At 47.4% G+C, this 22,636-nt stretch overlaps 1 protein-coding gene across 5 annotated transcripts in view; it reads left to right on the plus strand.

Moving 5' to 3' along the window:
- ltbp1 (latent transforming growth factor beta binding protein 1) overlaps positions 1-16,431 on the plus strand; it is a 383,951-nt gene extending 367,520 nt beyond the window's left edge. For all 5 annotated transcript variants that reach the window (XM_078557330.1, XM_078557333.1, XM_078557331.1 and 2 more), the window contains 3 exons: positions 3,572-3,736; positions 13,029-13,178; positions 15,288-16,431. In XM_078557330.1, the coding sequence (XP_078413456.1) occupies positions 3,572-3,736; positions 13,029-13,178; positions 15,288-15,457 (485 nt within the window). In that variant the 3' untranslated portion in view covers positions 15,458-16,431. The remainder of the gene's footprint in view (positions 1-3,571; positions 3,737-13,028; positions 13,179-15,287) is intronic.
- Positions 16,432-22,636: the final 6,205 nt, after the last annotated feature.

The raw sequence follows: 22,636 nt of genomic DNA on the forward strand, positions 1-22,636 counted from the left end.
ATTGAAAGATTTTTGTTAACCAAAGTTATTAAGAGGTATGGGGCAAAGGCAGGTTTATGGAGTTAGGTCACAGATCAACCATGACCTCGTAGAATGGCGGAACAGGCTCGATGGGCTGAGTGGTCTCCTGCTCTTCCTAAGTTCCAGTGGTGTCTGCCAGCTGGTCTACTGCCACCGATGCCAAAAAGTGAGGGCCTGAATTCGACGCCCACACCCCCCCACCCACCTCCGCCAGTGGCAGTGAGCATGAAATAGCACCAATGGGATTCCTGCTGGGTCCCCGCCCGCACCAGTGTAAAATTCCTGAGTGGTCGGACAGCCAATCACCCTTTCCCCAATTGAAGCCCTTAAGTAGCCAATTATTGACCGTTTAAGGGCCATTTCCCATGTAGCCTCAATTTTTAGGCTGGTGGGAGGAGTTCCCAGGTATAGGGGAAGCCCACCAATAATCAGATTTAAGCCTCAGGCAGAAAGGGGGGAGCACCTCCATCAGAAGCCCCCTTTTATCTTCGGGTGTCTCCCCCCCACTCAAGGTCCAGTAACCGCTGGACCTCCCTCCCCCCACCAGCCTCTCCCCCAACACCTCAGACCCCTCACTGTCCAGACCCCCCATGGCTTCCCCTACAGCCCCCACCCTGAAGATCCCCAAAACATACCTCTTCCTGGAATCCCAGGACTGCATGCTGTCCCAGTCCTGTCCACTGCAGCAACTAGAGAGTTGTTGGTCAATCAGATTGGCCAGCAGCTCTCTAAGGCGGGACTTCCTCTTGTGTTTTTTTAATTCATTCACGGGATGTGGGCCTCGCTGGCTAGGCCAGCATTTATTGCCCATCCCTGATTGCCCTTGAGAAGGTGGTGGTGAGCTGCCTTCTTGAAGCGCTGCAGCCCATGTGGTGTAGGTACACACACACTGCTGTTAGGGAGGGAGTTCCAGGATTTTGACCCAGTGACAGTGATGGAACGGCGATATATTTCCAAGTGAGTGGCTTAGAGGGAAACTTCCAGGTGGTGGTGTTCCCATGTGTCTGCTGCCCTTGTCCTTCTAGATGGTAGTGGTCGTGGGTTTGGAAGGTGCTGTTAGCGGAGCCTTGGTGAATTCCTGCAGTGCATCTTGTGGATGGTACACACTGCTGCCACTGTGCGTCGGTGGTGGAGGGAGTGAATGTTTGTGGATGGGGTGCCAATCATGCGGGCTGCTTTGTCCTGGAGTGACAGGTGGAAGTCCCAACTGTAGCCACTTATTGCTCATTGGCGTGTGGAATGACTGTGGTGTAGGCAGTGACGATGCAGATATGTTCCCCACCGACTCTTCGGATAGCCGGGTGGGAAACCCGGCCATCCTAAAAATCCTGGCCATAGTCTCTGTTACTTGATGTACCATAGTGGACGGATCTTGCTGGCTCCTGACTCGCGCAGTATGAATATCCTGTATTGTCAGTTAATGGGGTGCGCATTAACGTTTGCCATATAAGAACAAAAAAAAAGGTTGGAAAGACTCAGCAGGTCAGGCAGCATCTGGAGAGAGGAACAGAGTCAACATTTCTGGCCTTTTATCAGGCTCACTGACCTGAAACGTTAACTCTGTTTCCCTCCACGGATGCTACCTGACCTTCTGAGCTTTTCCAAGTTTTTTCTGGCTCTTATTTCAGATTTCCAGCATCCGCAGTATTTTGCTGTTGTATTGGTGATGAAAACTTGCCGCTCTGTCTTTATTTTTTTGACTACAAAATCCTGTTGAAGCACTGTGTCGGAATGCTGGCACTACTGAATGGGATTAGCTCAGCAAGGTTGCACTGCTGGCAGGGAGTGCGGTCAGGGGATGGGGCTATAAAACCCACCCTCTGGGCCGAGTTTCCCTCTGCAATCAGAGTGCAGGCTTGCTGAGGTGACTCTAGCACAGCAAAGATATGAAGAAATCCAGTGCACTGAGGAGCCTTGGCAACTCAGAGGTGAGTGAGTTGAGTTAATATTTGTAGGTACAGTTAACCCAAGGTATTTCAATAGTTATATTATTTCATCTGTGGGATTTGTTTCCTTTGCACTGTTGTGTATTTTAAAAAATGCATGGAAATTAAATAAATCTCTTCTAATTTTGATTATTTTATTTTAACGTACCACTGACATTAGGACTCTCTTGGATTGTATTTTGACTTAAACCCCAACAAATTCTTGTCTGTGCACAGCAGCCAATTTCAAAATGGTCCCAGCTGTGAATGCTTAACTTGTTCTTTTAAATTCAGCAGCTTTGCTTTTGGGAAAATGATTATCGAGCTCTCCAGCCACCTTTGGTATTAAGGCTTGCCTCCTGTCACCACCTCCCAGTCTCCAGTGTTAGTCATGGTTCAGGACTAGCTCAGACCAGGGCCTAACCACATAATCTAGGCTGAAGCCTCAGTGCAACACTCGAGGCGTTGCTAAGTTGTTGGGTGCATGTCTTTCAGATGAGACCTTAATCCAATACCCAATGGCTCTCTCAAGCGGATGTAAAGGCATTCATTTATTAGCAGTCCCTTGAAGCGAGGAGGACACTTGCCACGGAGTCTGTGGCAAGGGCTTGTGCATGGAGCCTTTGAACGTGGGGTGGCTATTGTGTTGCAGCTACCACACAGTTCTGGCTGACCAGGAAACTCTCCCATTCCTACCACTTGGAAGGATTTGCAGATTTATAATTAACCTGTTTGGCCACGTTACAGATGCATCTTCCATGGCCATCAAGTCCTGGGGTGAGTCTTGAACTGAGAGCTCCTGGCTGAGAGGTAGGGAAGCTGTCACTGCACCACAAGGCCACCCTGTAAAACCACTAGTTGAAAAAGAACAGGATAAAATGTCCTGCTCAGCATTTATTACTTGACCACCACCATCAAAATAGGTTAATGGATCATTTATCTCTCTACTGTTTCTGAGACCTTGTGTACAAATTGGTTGCCATGATTGCCTACAAAATAGCAACACCTCAAAAGCAATGATTGCCTGTAAAGTAATTTGGGACAATGTGAAGCTATGGGAGGCACTTTATAAATTCTATTCCTTTGTTTGTGTTACGACCGGGACAGGAGTATTGCAGTTTCTCTTATCCCAGAACTCTACAGGTCGCACCATAAGTGTAAATGTTTAATTTACTCATCAAAATGGCTAGTTGTTTGCTTTCACTATTGTTAGAACCAGAACGAATGAGAATTTAACCAGGCTTCTTTCAATAAACTCAGAACGATTGATTTATTAAGAAACAAAACTTTTTAAAACACGTTGCAAAAATTGGTTAACATACACGTCTGGATTGCAAATTGCAACTATATACCTCTTTAAAGCCCAACACACACACACATATATACACACATAGGACAACACAAACAGGGTCTCTGCAGAGGTTGGTGTTTAAGGGAAAAAGCACTTTCTAGCCACTGTGAAAACTCAATGAAAAAGGATAAAATTTGAAGGGCTTTGGCACTGTCGATCTGGTCTTCCTGCGAAGATGCGTTGCTGGTCACAGTAGTTGTCTGGAAGTTCTTCCCAAAGGAGCTTCGGGTCCTTGAGATCTCTCTCTCACCTCAGCTTTCTTTTACACCTACAGATGACTATGCAAGACTTTGTAACCTTCCTGTTACTGGGAGACGTCATGAGTATGGCCAGGATGCATTAATGGCTCCCTACCAGCCTGACTATTCAGTCTCACCTTCCGAATATGATTCACAGCAGTCACTCCGCGGAAACCTGCCTTTCTTTGTAGACGGACACTGTAAGTTGAACTTTCCTTGCAACGAAATACTTTATTTATTTCCTTTGTATATTTTTTATTAAGAAAGAAAGACGAGGCAGTAAATGCCTAAATTTAAAAAAAGGCCAAGGGCCTGAAAGTAAGGGCAAGAGAAGATTATTGAGCGGACAGCTCTGTTACAGAGCTGGGACAGGAACAAATGTACCGTGACTCAGAGGCAGCAACCTCGGGACATGGTCCACGCTGGACTTCGGACCTCACCGGTTTTCGGAGAAAAAAATTGGAATCGCAGTTCAATAGGAGACTTGCGAAATTGGGCCAAGCCAGGTCGGGTGGGGTCAAGGGTCGCTCACACCACTCAGAGCGCAGGAAAATACCGGTGCACAAAACTAGTCGGATGCACGGCCGCACTGATGCAGTACCTAGCCAGATTGTCCCTGTAAGTTATTTTACTTGTTTAATCTGCGAAATCTGCGGCCCTGACTCAGTCTGCTCGACATGCGACTCTAGACCCACAGCAATGTGATTGATCCTTAACCGTCCTCTGAAATGGCCTAGCGAACTATCCAGCTGTATCAAACCGCTATAGAAAAGTCAAAAAAGAATTAAAAATGCACCAGATCATCCGGCATCGGACTCAACAAGAGCACACCCTGCCCAGTCAGCCCGGCCATAAGACCATAAGATGTGGGAGCAGATGTAGGCCATTCGGCCCATCGAGTCTGCTCAGCCATTCAATGAGATCATGGCTGATCTGATAATCCTCAAATCCACTTTCCTGCCTTTTCCTCATAACCCTTGATTCCCTTACTGATTAAAAATCTATCTCAGCCTTGAATATACTTAACGACCCAGCCTCCAGAGCCCTCTGCGATAAAGAATTCCACAGATTGACTACCCCCTGAGAGAAGAAATTCCTCCTCATCTCTGTTTTAAATGGGTGGCCCCTTACTCTGAGATTATGCCCTCTGGTCCTAGACTCTCCCACAAGGGGAAACAAACTCTCAGCATCTACCCTGTCAAGGCCCCTAAGAACCTTATACGTTTCAATAAGGTCACCTCTCATTCTTCTAAACTCCAATGAGTACAGGCCCAGCCTACTCAACCTCTCCTCATAAGAAAATCCCTCCATACTGAGATCAACCTAATGAACCTTCTCTGGACTGCCTCCAATGCCAGTATATCTTTCCTTAGATAAAGCGACCAAAACTGTTCACAGTATTCTGGGTGTGGTCTAACTAGTGCCTTGTATAGTTTTAGCAAGACTGCCCTATTTTTATACTCCATTCCCTTTGAAATAAAGGCCAACATTCCATTTGCCTTACCTATTACTTGCTGAACTTGCATGCTAGCTTTTTGGGATTCATGCACAAGGACTCCTCACTAACATCTGGGAACTTGTGCCAGGTTATGCTGGGATGGTACTTGTAGGTGAAGGTCGACGCAGTTTACTGTACAGCATGCTTTCAGCCAGACGCTGGCACTCCGGGCAGCTGGCTCCTCAGCTGTTAACCCAGCCTCACCAGGCTCCGACCAGAGAATGCAGGCAATTAACCTGGTTTATAATAACCCATGATTTATTATAACTCATAAACTTATTCTACAGAGTGCTGGGCTGCTAATTAATGCTGGACTTGATGTGTGACCGGATGAAAAATTGAATATGGTTTCTGTTCCCTTTGTGATAAAAATATTAATCAGAGGTCAATGAGATGGAAACATTGCTCTTGCATCCACAGACATCTGTTGCCATCTGGTGGCCGTGCCAGTCAGATGCTCGATTTCCTGAGATCTGATCCACAATGATGTGCTAAAGCACAGAGCAGTTTGCCCTATCGGTGGACGTAGGCCCTAAATGAAGCTGGGGTTGACAAAACCACCACGATCATTTACTTGGCGTTTAATTGATGAAGAGGCACATTTTGTGCACACAACGCCCAATTAAATTAAATGTTAATCGTTAATCCCAGCAGCAAAGAATATCCTCCATCGCTTCATCTATTCTTTCCGGGTGAGGGAAGGAATGTGGGATACCCTTCTCTTTCCCAATTCTCAAAATGATCCCTTCATCTCTCCTGCTCACACAATGGTTCTCACCCATTCTACCCCTCAAAAAACAGACCTGAAATCTGGCTCTGACAATACTGTTATATATAATTATAAGATGTATGGCTCATGTTACTTTTGACATTTATTTTTTTTTCCCCCCCACTGCACTGATTTCCTCCTCCCCTGAATTCATTGCTGGGTGTAGTGCCATAGTTGGCATTTACTCTCCACTGCCCACTCCCCCCACCCCCACCCTGAAATGGCTGAGACCTGGCAGTGGGCATTGGCAGTGTAATCCTTTTATCTTCACAGGTTTCCTCCCCGCCTGAAGACGTTGTCTCCTTGAGTGCCGGCAGGGTATTTGAGCAGGGGCAGTATTGCCTGACTCCCACCCGGCAGCAGGCCTGCTGGATCTTACTCAGGAGAGTGGCCATTGCCAATTTACCCCTCGCTGGTGATAAACTGTAACCCTGCCCTCAAGCACCATTCTCTGGGGTCCCCTCCCTAAATCTTCATGCCTCTTCCCTTCCCTCCCCACCTTTTTTGATACTCTCCTTAAAACCCTCGTCTTTAACTGAGCCTTACCTTTCCTTTTGGGATCAGCATCCATTTTTCCACACACTTGGGACCTTGGGCCTTTCTTTTTTAACATTTAAGGCCTGTTTTAAGTGCCAGTTGTTGTTGTAACTGCAAAATCAAATAACGGTGTTGCTAATAATAAAGGGAGATAATGCCAGAAACGCCCTGCAGGCCGGGGAGCTTGTGTGTGCAGAGAGGAACAGGCACTGTGGTAGCTGCTACTGTTTAATGATTGAGAATTTATCATTACCTCCAACGTGACAGTTAGCAACACATCTGGACTCATCTCATGGCTGCAAAACCTACGAGGACTGAATTAGGTTTTTTCTCTCTCTCTCTCTTTCTCTCTCTCTCTCTCTCTCTCTCTGTCCCTGTCAAGCCATGTACAGTTCAAAAGTCAGTAGAGGTAAGACTCATTACTGCTTCCAGGTTGTTATCTACCTGTTGCAGGAACTGAGTAGACAGTAGGATGCTATGTTTATCACAGTGGCCGCAGATCCCCCTACGAAAGAAGCTGATTGACAATGAAACCCTCGCCTGCCAATGGTAAGACCAAGCACCCTCTGACAGTACAGCCAGTCTGTTGGATCTGCCTATGCCTAACGTGCTGTAACAAAATTAGACTGCAGGGGGCAGCTTTGTGCTGAGTGAGTCTCCCGAGCTGTTCCAGGTCCTGGGCAACGAGTGAAAGGGGCCCTTCTCTCTTAATGCATTGTCAGCTAAATAGAAGCTATAATGAGTTGATTAAATTGTAGCTGTACAACTGATAGTTCGGTATATGCAGCTGCTCTACACCAACACAATAGCTTGGGTTTATATAGCGCATTACCATAATAAAACATCCCAACGCACTCACAAGCGCATTAAAAAACAAAAAATAGCGCCAAGCCACATCAGGAGATAGTAGGACATATGGCCAAAAGCTTGGTCAAAGAATTAGGCTTTAAGGAGTGACTTAAAGGAGGAAAGTGAGATAGCGAGGCAGAGGGGTGTAGGGAGGGTAGTCCTGAACTTGGGGCCTAGACAACTGAAGGCACCACCACCAAAGGAGACACTATTAAATTCTGTAATCTGTCACAAAAAACAGGACAAACCCAATTCGGACAACTACCACCCCATCAGTCTCCTCTCGATCATTGGCAAAGTGATGGAAAGCATTGTCGATAGTGCTATCAAGCAGCACTTACTCAATGATAACCTGCTCACTGATGCTCAGCTTGGGTTCCGCCAGGCCACTCAGCTCCTGACTTCATTAGAGCCTTGGTCCAAATCTGGACAAAAAGAGCTGAACTCAAGAGGTGAGGTGATAGCGACTGTCCTTGACATCGAGGCAACATTTGACTGAGTGTGGCATCAAGGAGCCCTAGCAAAACTGGAGTCAATGGGAATCATGGGGAAAATGCTTCACTGGCTGGAGTCATACCTAGCACAAAGGAAGATGGTTGTAGTTGTTTGAGGTCAATGAGTTCTCAGTCCTAGGACATCACTGCTAGAGTTCCTCAGGGTAGTGTCCTAGGCCCAACCACCTTCAGTCAGCGACCTTGCATCCATCAAGGTCAAAAGTGGGGCTGTTTGCTGATGATTGCACAATGTTCATTACCATTTGCGACTCCTCAGAGATGCAGCCCGTGTCCAAATGCAGCAAGACCTGGAAAATGTCCAGGTTTGGGCTGATAAATGGCAAGTAACATTCGCACCACACAAGTGCCAGACAATGACCATCTCCAACAAGACAGAATCTAACCATCACCCCTTGACATTCAATGGTATTACCATTGCTGAATTCCCCAGTATCAACATCCTGGGGGTTCCCATTGACCAGAAACTGAACTGGACTAGCCATATTAATACTGTGGATACAAAAGCAGGTCAGAGGCTGGGAATTCTGTGGTGAGTAACTCACCTCCTGACTCCCCAAAGCCTGTCCACTATCTACAAGACACAAGTCAAGAGTGTGATGGAATATTCCCCACTTGCCTGGATGAGTGCAGCTCCCACAACACTCAAGAAGCTTGACACCATCTAGGACAAGGCAGCCCACTTGATTGGCACCCCTTCCACCACGTTCAACATTCACTCCCTCCACCACTGATGCACAATGGCAGCAGTGCATATCATCTACAAGATGCACTGCAGCAACTCACTAAGCTTTTTTCGACAGCACCTTCCAAACCCACAACCTCTAGCCCCCAAAAGGACAAGGGCAGCATACACATGGGAGCACCACCACCTACAGTTTCGCCTCCAAGATATACATCATCCTGACTTGGAAATATATTGCCGTTCCTTCACTGTCGCTGGTTCAAAATCCTGGAACTCCCTTCCTAACAGCGCTGTGGGTGGTGTACATACACCCCATGGACTACAGCGGTTCAAGAAAGCAGCTCCCCACCACCTTCTCAAGGGCAATTAGGGATGGGTAATAAATACCGGCCTAGCCAGAGACGCCCACATCCCATAAATGAACAAATGAAATAAACTAATAAATCACTCACAGGTCTGTCAGGGTGACAGTGAAAGTTTCATACTTCTGTCTTCTTTCGGGATGAAGAGTATGCCCAGGATTTTCCAGCCCTGATGTGGCGTGTCTCCCCCCACCCCAGCAGGTGCAGTGAGCCATTTTAAATCTCCATTCAGTTCGGCAGCACTGTAATATCCCACCGGGCGGGAGGGGTGATAAAATCCTGACCGATGTATTTTTCAGGATAGGAAAGTCAAATTGAAGTCATGGTGAGAGATATTCAGGTTGTAAGATCGTGCCTTTTTACACTTCTTTAGCAGTGCCCGTAAATCCCTTACTCGAACACCCCAGAGGCTTCAAAACATCCCGAGCTCTCAATCTGGGCAGTAAAAAGTCGTCTTTGTCTCTTAAGATTTGCAGCAGATGAACACCAACGCCCATATTTGTCACGCATCTGTCACCTTGATGGTACTCTATTGTCCAACATAGAACTAAAGTAACACACTGGGCTGGGCTTTTATTCACCCAACGCCCGTACAATTCCGGCTCCCAACTCTGTGCCGCGTCAGTGACACAGTGTGATTTTTATATGTGAAGCCCCTATTTGGGCCAGAGGTCAGATCGGCGTCCAATTTGGGGTGCCAGGTGCTGCCTGGAGGCAGGAACTGGCTCCGGGGGACAGGGGGAGGTGGGGGAGTGGGGGGTGCTTTGCGGGTGTGTGATTGTCCCAGGCAGAGGGCAGCCATGAGTGGATCTGCCATTGCCATGCAGAATGGAGCAGGCAGGAGATCAGAAGGCCAGCAGCCTCACAGTCCACACAAGTGTCCAAACACTCACTCAGATACTTAACCCACTCTACTCAACCCAAGGCAGCTTGTGACACTGCCTGAGTACCTCAGTTTGACTATCCTTTTTTTGACCCAAGATTTTAAATCAAGCGCCCCGATGAGCGATGACTCCCTACTGTGCTCCCGACAGTGGTGCACTAACCGGTCCCCAGACTCTTCCTAATCGCACCTTTGAAAATTTCATTCTGTCCCTCTCCGGTCCATGAAGCTCTTCAGTGAGCAGTTAATTGGAGATGTGTGGGCTGCCTGCTCCCACCCCCACCTTCCTTCTGAAAATTGCTGCATTTTCCGGAGGCATCGGAACACTGACACTCCATTCGGGAACGCTGTTTTCAGAACCCACCCACGCCTGACTTCAGCCCCACCGGTGAGTGGAAATCCAGCCCACATGGGCCATCAGCTGCACACACTGCAGTTACTGCTGTCCTGTCCTTTTCTCTCCCTTCTCTTTCCATCTCTTCCACTGACTTTATCTTCCTGCACCTCTCAGCTCTCCATTCAGGCAGGTATATTAAAAATCTCACCCTTTTTGGTGGCAGTTCCTTGAAGGAGCTGTTAGGCCGCAGGCCAGGTTTTCCTGAATGCAGCCTCCGTTCATTCCAATATTCCACAGGCGACTTCAGCAACATGGTCTGCCTCTTATTCACATAGGTAAGGGGATGATCGCCTTCTTCAGATTCGGACTCTGGACGCCTACCTCTTGCCTATACCAATATGGAGCATGGTGCACTTATAAAAAGAAGAAAGGAAGACTTGCGTTTATTAGCACTTTTCATGACCACCAGACATCTCAAAATGCTTTGCAGCCAATGAAGTACCTTTGGAGTGTTGTCATTGGTGTAAAGCAGGAAACACAGCAGCCAATTTGCACACAGAGAGCTCCCGCAAACAGCAATGTAGTAGTAATCTGTCTTGTACCTCTGCCCGAGCTGGCAGCTGGAGCTTTGATTTCATCCAAAGGATGGCACCTCTTGACAGTGCAGTGCTCCCTCAGTACTGCACTGGAGTGTCAACCTTAAGTTTTGTGCCCAAGTCTTGTTTGGGACTTGAACCCGGAACCTTGTGACTCAGAGGCAAGAATGCTCCCAACTTAGGCGCGGCTGACATGGATTGATATAATGAGCCTGCATTTCCTGCCCGCTATATTAGAGGCTGAGGTGACCGTATAGTGCCCCCCAAAAAATGGCAGAGTGCCATCAGATTTTTAGCTCATTTTGTTGCACATTGCTGGAGTGCCTTTGGAAGGAGTTAACACATCAAGTGTAGCACATGGGCCTTCACACAGCACAGAAGAATCCAATTGTGATGTCATAGAGTCAGAGTTATACAGCACAGAAACAGGCTGTTTGACCCATTGTGTCCATGCCGGCCATCAAGCACCTATCTAATCCTATCTACTCTAATCCCATTTTCCAGCACTTGGCCTGTAGCCCTGTATACTATGGTGTTTCAAGTGCTCATCTAAATACTTCTTAAATATTGTGAGGGTTCCTGCCTCTACCACCCCCTCAGGCAGTGTGTTCCAGATTCCAACCACCCTCTGGGTGAAAAACATTTTTCCTCAGATCCCCTCTAAACCGCCTGCCCCCTACCTTAACTCAGTGCCCCCTGGTTATTGACACCTCTGCTAAGGGGAAAAGTTTCTTCCTTTCTACCCTACCTATGGCCCTCATAATTTTGTATACCTCTGTCAGGTCCCCCCTCAGCCTTCTCTGCTCTAAGGAAAACAACCCCAGCCTATCTAGTCCCTCTTCATAGCTGAAACGCTCCAGCCCAGGCAACGTCCTGGTGAATCTCCTTTACACCCTCTCCAGTCCAATCACATCCTTCCTCTAGTGTGGCGACCAGAACTGCACACAGTACCCCAGCTGTGGCCTAACTAGCGTTTTATACAGCTCTAGGTGTTTGCTCAATACATTGCAGAGCTTATCTTGGAGCTTGACTCCCTTCATCCCTTCTTAGAGGGCATGCTTGGCCAGTATCCCAGGGCAGCAGCCACAGGTGGCAGGTGGTGGTCTGGACCCCCTGGGAGCTCTTGGTGTAGTACCCATTGAAATAGGCCAGGTGGTAGTCTATGAAAATATCGTTTGTGATGCTCGTGGACTTGGTGGTGTTGGGTGAACCTGCTTCATCACCTTGATGATGTAGATAGAGTAACTTTCCATTCTCAATCTTCTCCCCTTCTCACCACCCACTGCTGCCGTTTTGCTTATGCTTTTTCTGGTGCCTTTCTTGGGAGTCAGTGGATCCTGGGGATATCGTTCTGGTTAAGCTACGATGTCATTGATGAGGATTGAATTTCATTGTCTAGGTATAAGATACAATTACTTATCAGGTTGATTTTGTATTTTTGTATGTGATGACAAACTGTAATAACGGTAAAGACGATACATGTGCAGCCTCAAAACTAGCAACCTTGGGACTGAGACTGTGCCAGATTTCAGATCTTGTCAGATTTTGGGTCGGTTAGTTTGGGCCACGGGCAATTCAGGTCAAGCCGTGTGAGGCGGGGGTCAGAGGTCGCTCAGAGTGCGGGAATAGACTGGTGTGCATGTGGCAAAGGGGCTAATTAGTCTGGTGCCACATTGCACCAATGCAGAGCCTGGCTGAATTGTCCAGGTACGTTTGTTTTTATGTTACTCAGTTAAAATTGATGCATGGCACGTTCTAAAAATGTCCGGTTTTCAGGCAACTGCTGTTTTTGGATAGCCGGATTTGAGACACCATACTGTATTAGCGACAGTATTCATTCTGTATTGTTGTTTAATTGGTCAAACCCACACGCGTGTAAAGGAAGTTGAGAAATAGAAAACAGCAACAGGGGCCTTTATTGTAAAAGCAGTTGGGTTTGTTTTATAGAGTTCCAAAGATATCTGACCCCAGCTTACCTCTAGTGTTAATGAATCATAAATTGGCAGTTAGTGTGGCACTGATATTTGAGACACTTGTCATTTTACTTCACTAAATCCAGCTCCCTTATCCATTGGCAAGTCTGCCAGCCCAGCTTTTATGGGTCACTAAGGTAAGGGAGTTGCTGTCGGGCAGTGTAACTGCAGAGAGCCAGTTCTTGGATAACAGCCTGCCAGAATTCGTGCGAAGCAGTCTGCCATGTAAAAACATTCAAGCTGATGTCTTTCTGCAATTCTCTAGAGTTACCGTGTGGACGATTAAACGTCCACATGTCGTTTCCATGGCAGCGTATCCAGCCGTAGGTGGTACACATGAAGCTGCGTCACTGGAGTTTGAGGATCCTGCTGGTTTTGACCACAGTTGGAACCTGCACTCCCCAACCCCACCCCCCAACAACCCCCTCCCCCGAGTATGTTGAGTGCTTGTTGGAGCTGTTGTCAATGGCTGTGCTCACTTTGCTCGACAGATCCATTTGATAGTTTCGAGGGACTGCAGGCTGAAGAATGTGGTATCCTGAACGGCTGCGAGAATGGACGATGTGTCAGAGTGCAGGAAGGCTACACGTGCGACTGCTACGATGGCTACCAGCTGGACATAACCAAGCTGGAGTGTGTTGGTAAGATCAGCCACAAGGCATCCTGTTCAAAATGGAACCGTAATTGTTTAATGCACAGAAACATTTTCGGCAACATTATCATTGTTAGATATGGGGGAAGGTCATCAGACCCAACAAGCCCAATTGCTCCTTAATCATCTCACACCCCGTGTCCACCTTTCCCCAAGTTACTCAAATCTTTCTCTCTCTAGAAAGACATCTAGTTGCTTTTGAGCCCATTTTTGCTCTCCGCTTCAATAGCCTTTCAGAGTAAGTCATTCTACAACTCTCTTACCCTTTGTAACTCATAAACGTTTTCAGCACAGAAGGAGGCCATTCGGCCCATTGTGTCTGCGCCAGTCAACAAAAATCTGACTACATTAATCCCATTTTCCAGCCCTGGAGGCTATGGCAGTGCAAGTGAATATCTAAATACTTCTTAAATGTTACAAGAATTTCTGACTCAGCCACCCTTTCAGGCAGTGAGTTCCAGACTCCCACCACTCTCTGGATGAAAAAGTTTCTCCTCAACTCCCCCTTTAGCCTTCTACCTCTTACCATAAATCTATGCTCCTTGGTTATTGACCCCTCCACTAATGAAAAAATTGCCTTCCTATCCACCCTATCTATGTCCCTCATAATCTTATACACCTCTATCAGGTTAACCTTCGCAGCTCCAAGGAAAACAACCCTGGCCTATCCAGTCTTTCCTCATAACTCAGACCGTCCAGCCCAGGCAGCTTCCTGGCAAATCTCCTCCGCACCCTCTCCAGTACAATCACATCCTTTCTATAATGTGGTGACCAGAACTGCACACAGTACTACAGTTGCGGCTTAACCAGCATTTTATACATTCTATACAGTTCCAGCATAACCTCCCTGCTCTTGTATCCCTCAGGGATCTGTGGATATGCACACCAAGGTCCCTCTGATCTTCAGCACTTTCCAGGGTCCTACCATTCATAGTGTAATCCCTTTCCTTGTCAGCCCTCCCCAAGTGCATTACCTCACACTTTTTACAGGCTGAATTCCATTTGCCACTGCTCTGCTCACCTGACCAGTCCATTGATATCCTCCTGCAGTTTACGGCTATCCTCCTTACTATTTACCACCCTATCGATTTTCGTGTCATCCGTGAACTTCTTGATCATACCCCCTACCTTTAAGTCCAAATCATTTAACAAGGGCCCCAGCACCGAGCCCTGCGGAACCCCACTGGAAACAGACTTCCAGTCACAGAAACATCCTTCTACCATCATCCCCTGCTTCCTGCCTCTCAGCCAATTTTGTACAGTGTATCTGGAAGGGCTGATGTATTGCCCATACTGTGATAGTAGCTCTCATTCTCACCTTTGCCCTCCACTAACCCCACACCCTAAAAAACACAATGCAGTGATTGCTGGGTGGTTTTAAGTGAAGAACTACAAGCATCTAGATGCAGTTAGTTAGGAATATGAGAATGGGAGTAATCCATTCAGCCGCTTGACCCTGAGCGGCCGTTCAATTAGAACATGGCCGATTGGTATTTTCACTCCATCCACCTTAGTCCCGTAATCCTTTGACCCTTTGCCTAACAAAAATCTATCAATCTCAGTTTTGAACATTTCAGTTGACATCACCGCACCACAATCCCCCACCCCCCACCCCGCCCCCACCATCCCCCACCCCGCCCCCACCATCCCCCACTGCCTCAGCAACTTTTGGGGGAGAGAGAGTTCCAGATTTGCACTACCCTTTGTGTGAAGAAGTGCTTCTTGACATCAACCCCTGAAATGGCCTGGCTCTGATTTTAAGCTTATGGACTGCCTCATTCATGGGGCTCCAGAGACATTAGTGACGTGAGATGGTGAACCCCTCACTTTGGGTTGTGCCTAAGTTCCAGTCTCCAGCAGTGACGGTAAAATCACAACACAGACGTTCGGCCTCTGTAACACAGGCTCTGACAAATTGAAACTGATATTGGAGAAGAGATCACTTTCTCTCAGCCTATGCAAGTAGCTTCCTTGCCAAAATGCTCAGTTCAGCATGCTATGGTAAAACTCACTCTCATCATCTTGCTGTAAAATGAGGTTTGTTCAAAAGTTACTTAATTCCCTGTGCTTTATTTTGTCTTTTGCTTCTGTGCTGCAGACGTTAATGAATGTATCGAGCTCAATGACAAAATGTCACTGTGCCGGAACGCCAAATGCATCAACACCGATGGATCATACAAGTGCGTGTGTCTGCCAGGCTACGCCCCTTCGGAGCAGCCCAATTACTGCGTAACTACAGAGACAGAGAAAGAGACAAAGCTGGAGTAATTTGCGAAGAGCTTCACCCTCACTGTACAAATCCCACACTTGGTCTGCAACCACCTCCCCCTCCCCCCGCCCACCACCCCCCCCACAACCGCTCCGCCAACAAGCAAAGTACAAACACTCACTCCACCCACACTCCCCCCAACCCCACCCCCCCACCACCTCTCCGCCTGTCATGAAGAATTTGTCATCAGTAACTGAGGAAGGGGACGCCAAATGGACATAACATTTTCTCAAGGTGGGGAATAAGCCCAATTCTACCAATGAATAGAAAGACCAAATGGATTCCTAATGTTTTACTTTTTAAATGAAAAGGAATGCCCTCAATAAAGGACATGCAAAGTGAGAAAGCGAACCGCATCTACAGTCATTCACACAAAATAGCATTTGTTATTAGCACAAGGTTTACACTAAGTATAACAGCGGTGAAAATATTTTGTATTACTGTTATAAGGCGTATTTGATAAAATGCAGTATGTGTTTATACTGCTTTGACTTTAGAGTTTTATGACAAATGTAAATTCTTTGATAGCAACTTATAGTCCTTTTGTATGTTTTTTTTTTAAAAAGGTCGTGCTATTCTGTGTCTGGAACATTGGTCAGTGACAGTTTTTACCTTGTTCAGTGCCTGCCCTGTGGAGCAGGCGTGTCGTTACAATAAGGTTTTTTTTAAAAAAAAAGTTTTATACAACCGTGAAGGTGTGAAGTTCCTGGTTATGTTCTCCACACATTATATACTGCACTACAACCACACAGTTCAAACTTGCCAGGTTGCAAAGCTGCTACAGGACAGCCAGAAGAGACATGATGTGTACAGTTACACTGAAGAATAAAAGAACCAGATTATTGTATTGTAAGTTGTAAATTGAAACAAAAAAAAACACAAGCAGATAGCTCTTGTATGATCATCTTAAAGCATATTAAGCTGTATTCTAAACGTCTGTAAAACCTATAAATAAATCACTTATGGAAGTGTACTGATTTGCCTGGTCTGAAGAAGTAATGGAAATGCATTCGGAACCTCCGCGGATTGAAACTTGCAAAAACACGAGGGCATGTTCTCATGGTTACGTGACTGATTTCAGTCAGAGTCACAGGTTTGCCGTTCGATGAGTAAGTCACATAGAGTTGTCGGCACAGAAGGTGTTCATTCGACTCATGAAGTCCATGCTGGCTGTGCTGTAGAGTAATGCAATCAGTCCCATTCCCCCGCTGTATCACTGTAGGCCTGTGAGTGTATTTATTTCAAGTGCCAATCCGATTTCCTTTTGAAATCATTCACTGTCTCCACTTCCGTCACCCTTGTGAGCAGCGGGTTCCACATCATTACCACGCGCTGCTTAAAGAAGTTCTTCCTCACAGTCCCCCCTGCATCTCTTGCCCAGAAACTTAAATCTGCGTCCCCAAGTTCTTGTTCCATCAGCTAATGGAAAACGCTTTTTTTTTTGTCAAGTCAAATCAAATAGGATGTTCTTTAAGTGGGAATTCCAGAATTTTATCCTAGGTTTTTGGGAAAGGACTTCTGCCACTCCATCCGTTTTTGTGAATATACATAAATCCATAGGATTTCAGTGCTTTTTATTTGCGGGGGAGGGAGTTGAGGACCATAGTCCATCATAATGTCTCTTATTAACCATGAAAACCACCAAGCAATAGGCTTGATTTCAGCTTAACTGGCTGGTAAGTTAATATCCCGATGCAATAGAGATGAACTTCTTACCCTTAAATAGATTTCTCAGCCTTATTGGGGAAGGAAACATTTAACTCACAAGGCGTTCAATTGGTAATTATCAGTTAACTAGCTAAGTATCCATTTGAATGTATAAAAGAGAAAACAGGTAAACCAAGTTCTCTGTAGAGTTTTATGGACCAAAAATAAAACTCTGTTGGAGGAAGCCAGTCTTAGCTTTTATCTTTATTTCAAGCAGGTATTGTGACTTTATCAGTGGAAGCAGAGGATGGTTCTTGCTTGTAAAGTAAAAGATTGGAAACTAAGCTTTCTTCAGAGAAAAGACTGTACTTGGAGGTTACTTTGAGAAGAGTGGTTTGGATTAACTTTGGAGAATGGCTGAATCAAAATGTAGAGTTTCGGGGTATGACTACCCCCCGATGTTTTGTAAGAGTGAACCCTATGGGCAGTGGAAGAATGAAGTAACTATGTGGACACTGGTTATGTCCTTGCCGAAGGAAAAACAGGGAATAGCCTTGACACTTTTGTCACCGTCCAAGAGCAAAATAAGATGCAAAGTATGTTCAGAGTCGGAGCCTCAACATTTGAGCTCTGCAGGTTTGGAAAAGTTATTAGCTTTTATGGATAAGATCTATCAGAAGGATGACTTAATAAGCGCTTAGAAAGTGTGCTCAGACTTTGATAAATTTAGAAAGTTGGAGGATAGCTCCATAGAAGATGACATAATGGAATTCAGTAGACTACATGCAAGATTGCAAAAGTTCTGTCTAGAAATTCCCCAATCAGTGCTGGCATTTAATTTACTAGTCTGTGCCAGAGTGTCAAATATGGACAGACGTCTAGTTCTAATGGGAGTTAAATTTGTGGAAAGACACACACTGCTACAACAGATGTCGGAAGCTCTTAAAAAGAAAACCCCATAGAAACCATTCCTTTTTGGCAGTGTTTTTTTTTGAAATTCCCATCTTTGGGTGATCTTAGAAAAATGAAACTGATTGTGTTTAGTGACGCGTCTTATGCAAATCTATGTGATGGATTTTCGAGTGCGAGAGGATTTATAATATTTCTCATGGTGGAGAAAGGTAAATGCTGCCCTTTGGCATGGGAAGCGAAAAAAAATAAATAAATGAAGAGTTGCTTAAAAAAAGCATGTTGGCAGCGGGAGACTCTCACCCTTGCTGAGACGGTAGATGTGGCATTCTTTATATCAAAGATGCTGGCAGAAATTTTAAATGGAAAAGGATACTCGGGAATGGTACTTATCTAATGTCTTATAGACAATAAGTCACTATGGGAAAATTTTCATCCTATTAAGTGCGTTAATGAAAAGAGATTGCGAATTGACATTGCAAGCTTAAAACAGATGTTGGAGAATGAGGAGATTGCCAAGATCAGATACGTTGACAGCAGCTACCAATTGTCTGACTGCTTCATGAAAAGAGGAGCGAGCTCCAAGAGGTTATTGGAGATCATCAAAGAGGGACGCATTTTCCTTTGAGAAGACAAAAAGAGAACTTTTTTTTGGTGGACATTTCTATACATGGTTTTTTAAAAGAGAGAATAAGGTGGATTTATTGAATGGAAAAATATATTGATGGTGTTTATGGAAACAAAGGTCTGTCTTTATTATATATAAGGGTTACTTTCATCTTAAGAGGGTAATCTGTTGGGGAAGGAAACCGTTAACTCTCAGGGAGTTCAGTTAGAAATTATCAGTCAACTAGCTAGGTACCCATGTGAATGTATAAAAGAGAAAACAGGGCTGCTTCTCACTTTGTCCCGCCAGTTTTTAAATTTGGTATATTTGGTTGCTCAAAAGAGTAAAAGAGGAAACAGGTGAGACAGTCCCCTAGAGTTTATGGACCAAAAATAAAACTCTGGAAGAAGCCAGTCTGAGTCTTAATCTTTATTTCGAGCAGGTATTGTGACTTTATCAAGTCTTGCTGTTCATTGTGTCTGTAGATGTGAAGCTTGGGGCAGAGGATTCCAAAATAAGCAGCAAATACAAACAGCTGGATGGAAGAAAAGTCAGTTCCAAAACGACTAACTTTAAAAAAAGGCAGCCCCGCAGTGATAACACACTCCAGCCCCGCAGTGATAACACACTCCAGCCCCGCAGTGATAACACACTCCAGAACCGCAGTGATAACACACTCCAGAACCGCAGTGATAACATACTCCAGCCCCGCAGTGATAACACACTCCAGAACCGCAGTGATAACACACTCCAGACCCGCAGTGATAACACACTCCAGCCCCGCAGTGATAACACACTCCAGCCCCGCAGTGATCACACACTCCAGCCCCGCAGTGATAACACACTCCAGCCCCGCAGTGATAACACACTCCAGCCCCGCAGTGATCACACACTCAAGTCCCGCAGTTTTCACACGCTCCAACCCGCAGTGATAACATAATCCAGCCCCGCAGTGATCACACAATCCAGCCCAGATGTGATAACACAGTCCAGCCCCTCAGTGATAAAACACTCCAGCCCCGCAGTGATCACACACTCAAGTCCCGCAGTGTTCACACGCTCCAACCCGCAGTGATAACATAATCCAGCCCCGCAGTGATAACACACACCAGTCCGGCAGTGATAACACACTCCAGCCCCGCAGTGATAACACACTCCAGCCCCGCAGTGATAACACACTCCAGCCCCGCAGTGATCACACACTCCAGCCCCGCAGTGATAACACACTCCAGACCCGCAGTGATAACACACTCCAGCCCCGCATTGATCACACACGCCAGCCCCGCAGTGGTCACACACTCCAGCCCCGCAGTGATAACACACTCCAGCCCCGCAGTGATAACACATTCCAACCCCGCAGTGATCACACACACCAGCCCCGCAGTGATGACACACTCCAGCCCCGCAGTGATCACAAACACCAGCCACGCAGCGATCACGCACTCCAGCCCCGAAGTGATAACAAACTCCATCCCCGCAGTGATAACACACTCCAGCCCCGCAGTGATAACACACTCCAGCCCCGCAGTGATAACACACTCCAGCCCCGCAGTGACAAACACACCAGCCCCGCAGTATTAACACACCCCAGCCCTGCAGTGATCACACACTCCAGCCCCGCAGTGAACAGACACTCCACTCCCGCAGTGATAACACACTCCAGTCCCGCAGTGATAACAAACTCCAGCCCCGCAGTGATCACACACTCCAGCCCCGCAGTGATAACAAACACCAGAAGAGCAGTGATCACACACTCCAGCCCCGCAGTGATCACACACTCCAGCCACGCAGTGATAACACACTCCAGCCCCGCAGTGATCAAACACTCCAGCCCCGCAGTGACTACTCTCCAGCCCAGCAGTGATAACACAATCCAGCCCCACAGTGATCACACACTCCAGCCCCGCAGTCATAACACACTTCAGCCCCGCAGTGATCAAACACTCCCCAGCCCCGCAGTGATTACTCTCCAGCGCAGCAATGATAACACAATCCAGCCCCGCAGTGATCACACACTCCAGCTCGCAGTGATCACACAAACCAGCCCAGCAGTGTTCACACACTCCAGCCCCGCAGTATTCACACACTCCAGCCCGTAGTGATCACACACTCCAGCCCCGCAGTGGTCACACACTCCAACCTCGCAGTGATAACACACTCCAGCCCCGCAGTGATCACACACTCCAACCCCGCAGTGATAACACACTCCAGCACCGCAGTGATAACACACTCCAGCCCCGCAGTGGTCACACACTCCAACCCCGCAGTGATAACACACTCCAGCCCCGCAGTGTTCACACACTCCAACCCCGCAGTGATAACACACTCCAGCCCCGCAGTGATAACACACTCCAACCCCGCAGTGATCACACACTCCAACCCCGCAGTGATAACACACTCCAGCCCCGCAGTGATCACAGACTCCAGCCCCGTAGTGATCACACACTCCAGCCCCGCAGTGGACACACACTACAGCCCCGCAGTGATCACACACTCCAGCCCCGCAGTGATCACACACTCCAGCCCCGCAGAGATAACACTCTCCAGTCCCGCAGAGATAACACACTCCAGTCCCGCAGTGATCACACACTCCAGTCCCGCAGTGATAACACACTCCAGTCCCGCAGAGATAACACTCTCCAGTACAGCAGAGATCACAAACTCCAGACCCGCAGAGATAACATACTCCAGTTCCGCTGTGATAACACACTCCAGTCCCGCAGTGATAACACACTCCAGTCCCGCAGAGATAACACTCTCCAGTCCCGCAGAGATAACACACTCCGGTTCCGCAGTGTTCACACACTCCAGTCCCGCAGAGATAACACTCTCCAGTCCCGCAGTGATCACACATTCCAGCCACGCAGTGATAACACACTCCAGCCCCGCAGTGATCACACACTCCAGCCCCACAGTGATAACACATTCCAGCCCCGCAGTGATAACACATTCCAGCCCCGCAGTGATAACACATTCCAGCCCCGCAGTGATCACACATTCCAGCCCCGCAGTGATAACTCCTTCCAGCCCCGCAGTGATCACACACTCCAGCACCGCAGTGATAACACAAACCAGCCCCGCAGTGTTCACACACTCCAGCCCCGCAGTATTCACACACTCCAGCCCGTAGTGATCACACACTCCAGCCCCGCAGTGGTCACACACTCCAACCTCGCAGTGATAACACACTCCAGCCCCGCAGTGATCACACACTCCAACCCCGCAGTGATAACACACTCCAGCACCGCAGTGATAACACACTCCAGCCCCGCAGTGGTCACACACTCCAACCCCGCAGTGATAACACACTCCAGCCCCGCAGTGTTCACACACTCCAACCCCGCAGTGATAACACACTCCAGCCCCGCAGTGATAACACACTCCAACCCCGCAGTGATCACACACTCCAACCCCGCAGTGATAACACACTCCAGCCCCGCAGTGATCACAGACTCCAGCCCCGTAGTGATCACACACTCCAGCCCCGCAGTGGACACACACTACAGCCCCGCAGTGATCACACACTCCAGCCCCGCAGTGATCACACACTCCAGCCCCGCAGAGATAACACTCTCCAGTCCCGCAGAGATAACACACTCCAGTCCCGCAGTGATCACACACTCCAGTCCCGCAGTGATAACACACTCCAGTCCCGCAGAGATAACACTCTCCAGTACAGCAGAGATCACAAACTCCAGACCCGCAGAGATAACATACTCCAGTTCCGCTGTGATAACACACTCCAGTCCCGCAGTGATAACACACTCCAGTCCCGCAGAGATAACACTCTCCAGTCCCGCAGAGATAACACACTCCGGTTCCGCAGTGTTCACACACTCCAGTCCCGCAGAGATAACACTCTCCAGTCCCGCAGTGATCACACATTCCAGCCACGCAGTGATAACACACTCCAGCCCCGCAGTGATCACACACTCCAGCCCCACAGTGATAACACATTCCAGCCCCGCAGTGATAACACATTCCAGCCCCGCAGTGATAACACATTCCAGCCCCG

The sequence above is a fragment of the Cetorhinus maximus genome, chromosome 14 (genome assembly GCF_964194155.1).
Source record: "Cetorhinus maximus chromosome 14, sCetMax3.hap1.1, whole genome shotgun sequence".
Taxonomy (NCBI): Eukaryota; Metazoa; Chordata; class Chondrichthyes; order Lamniformes; family Cetorhinidae; genus Cetorhinus; species Cetorhinus maximus.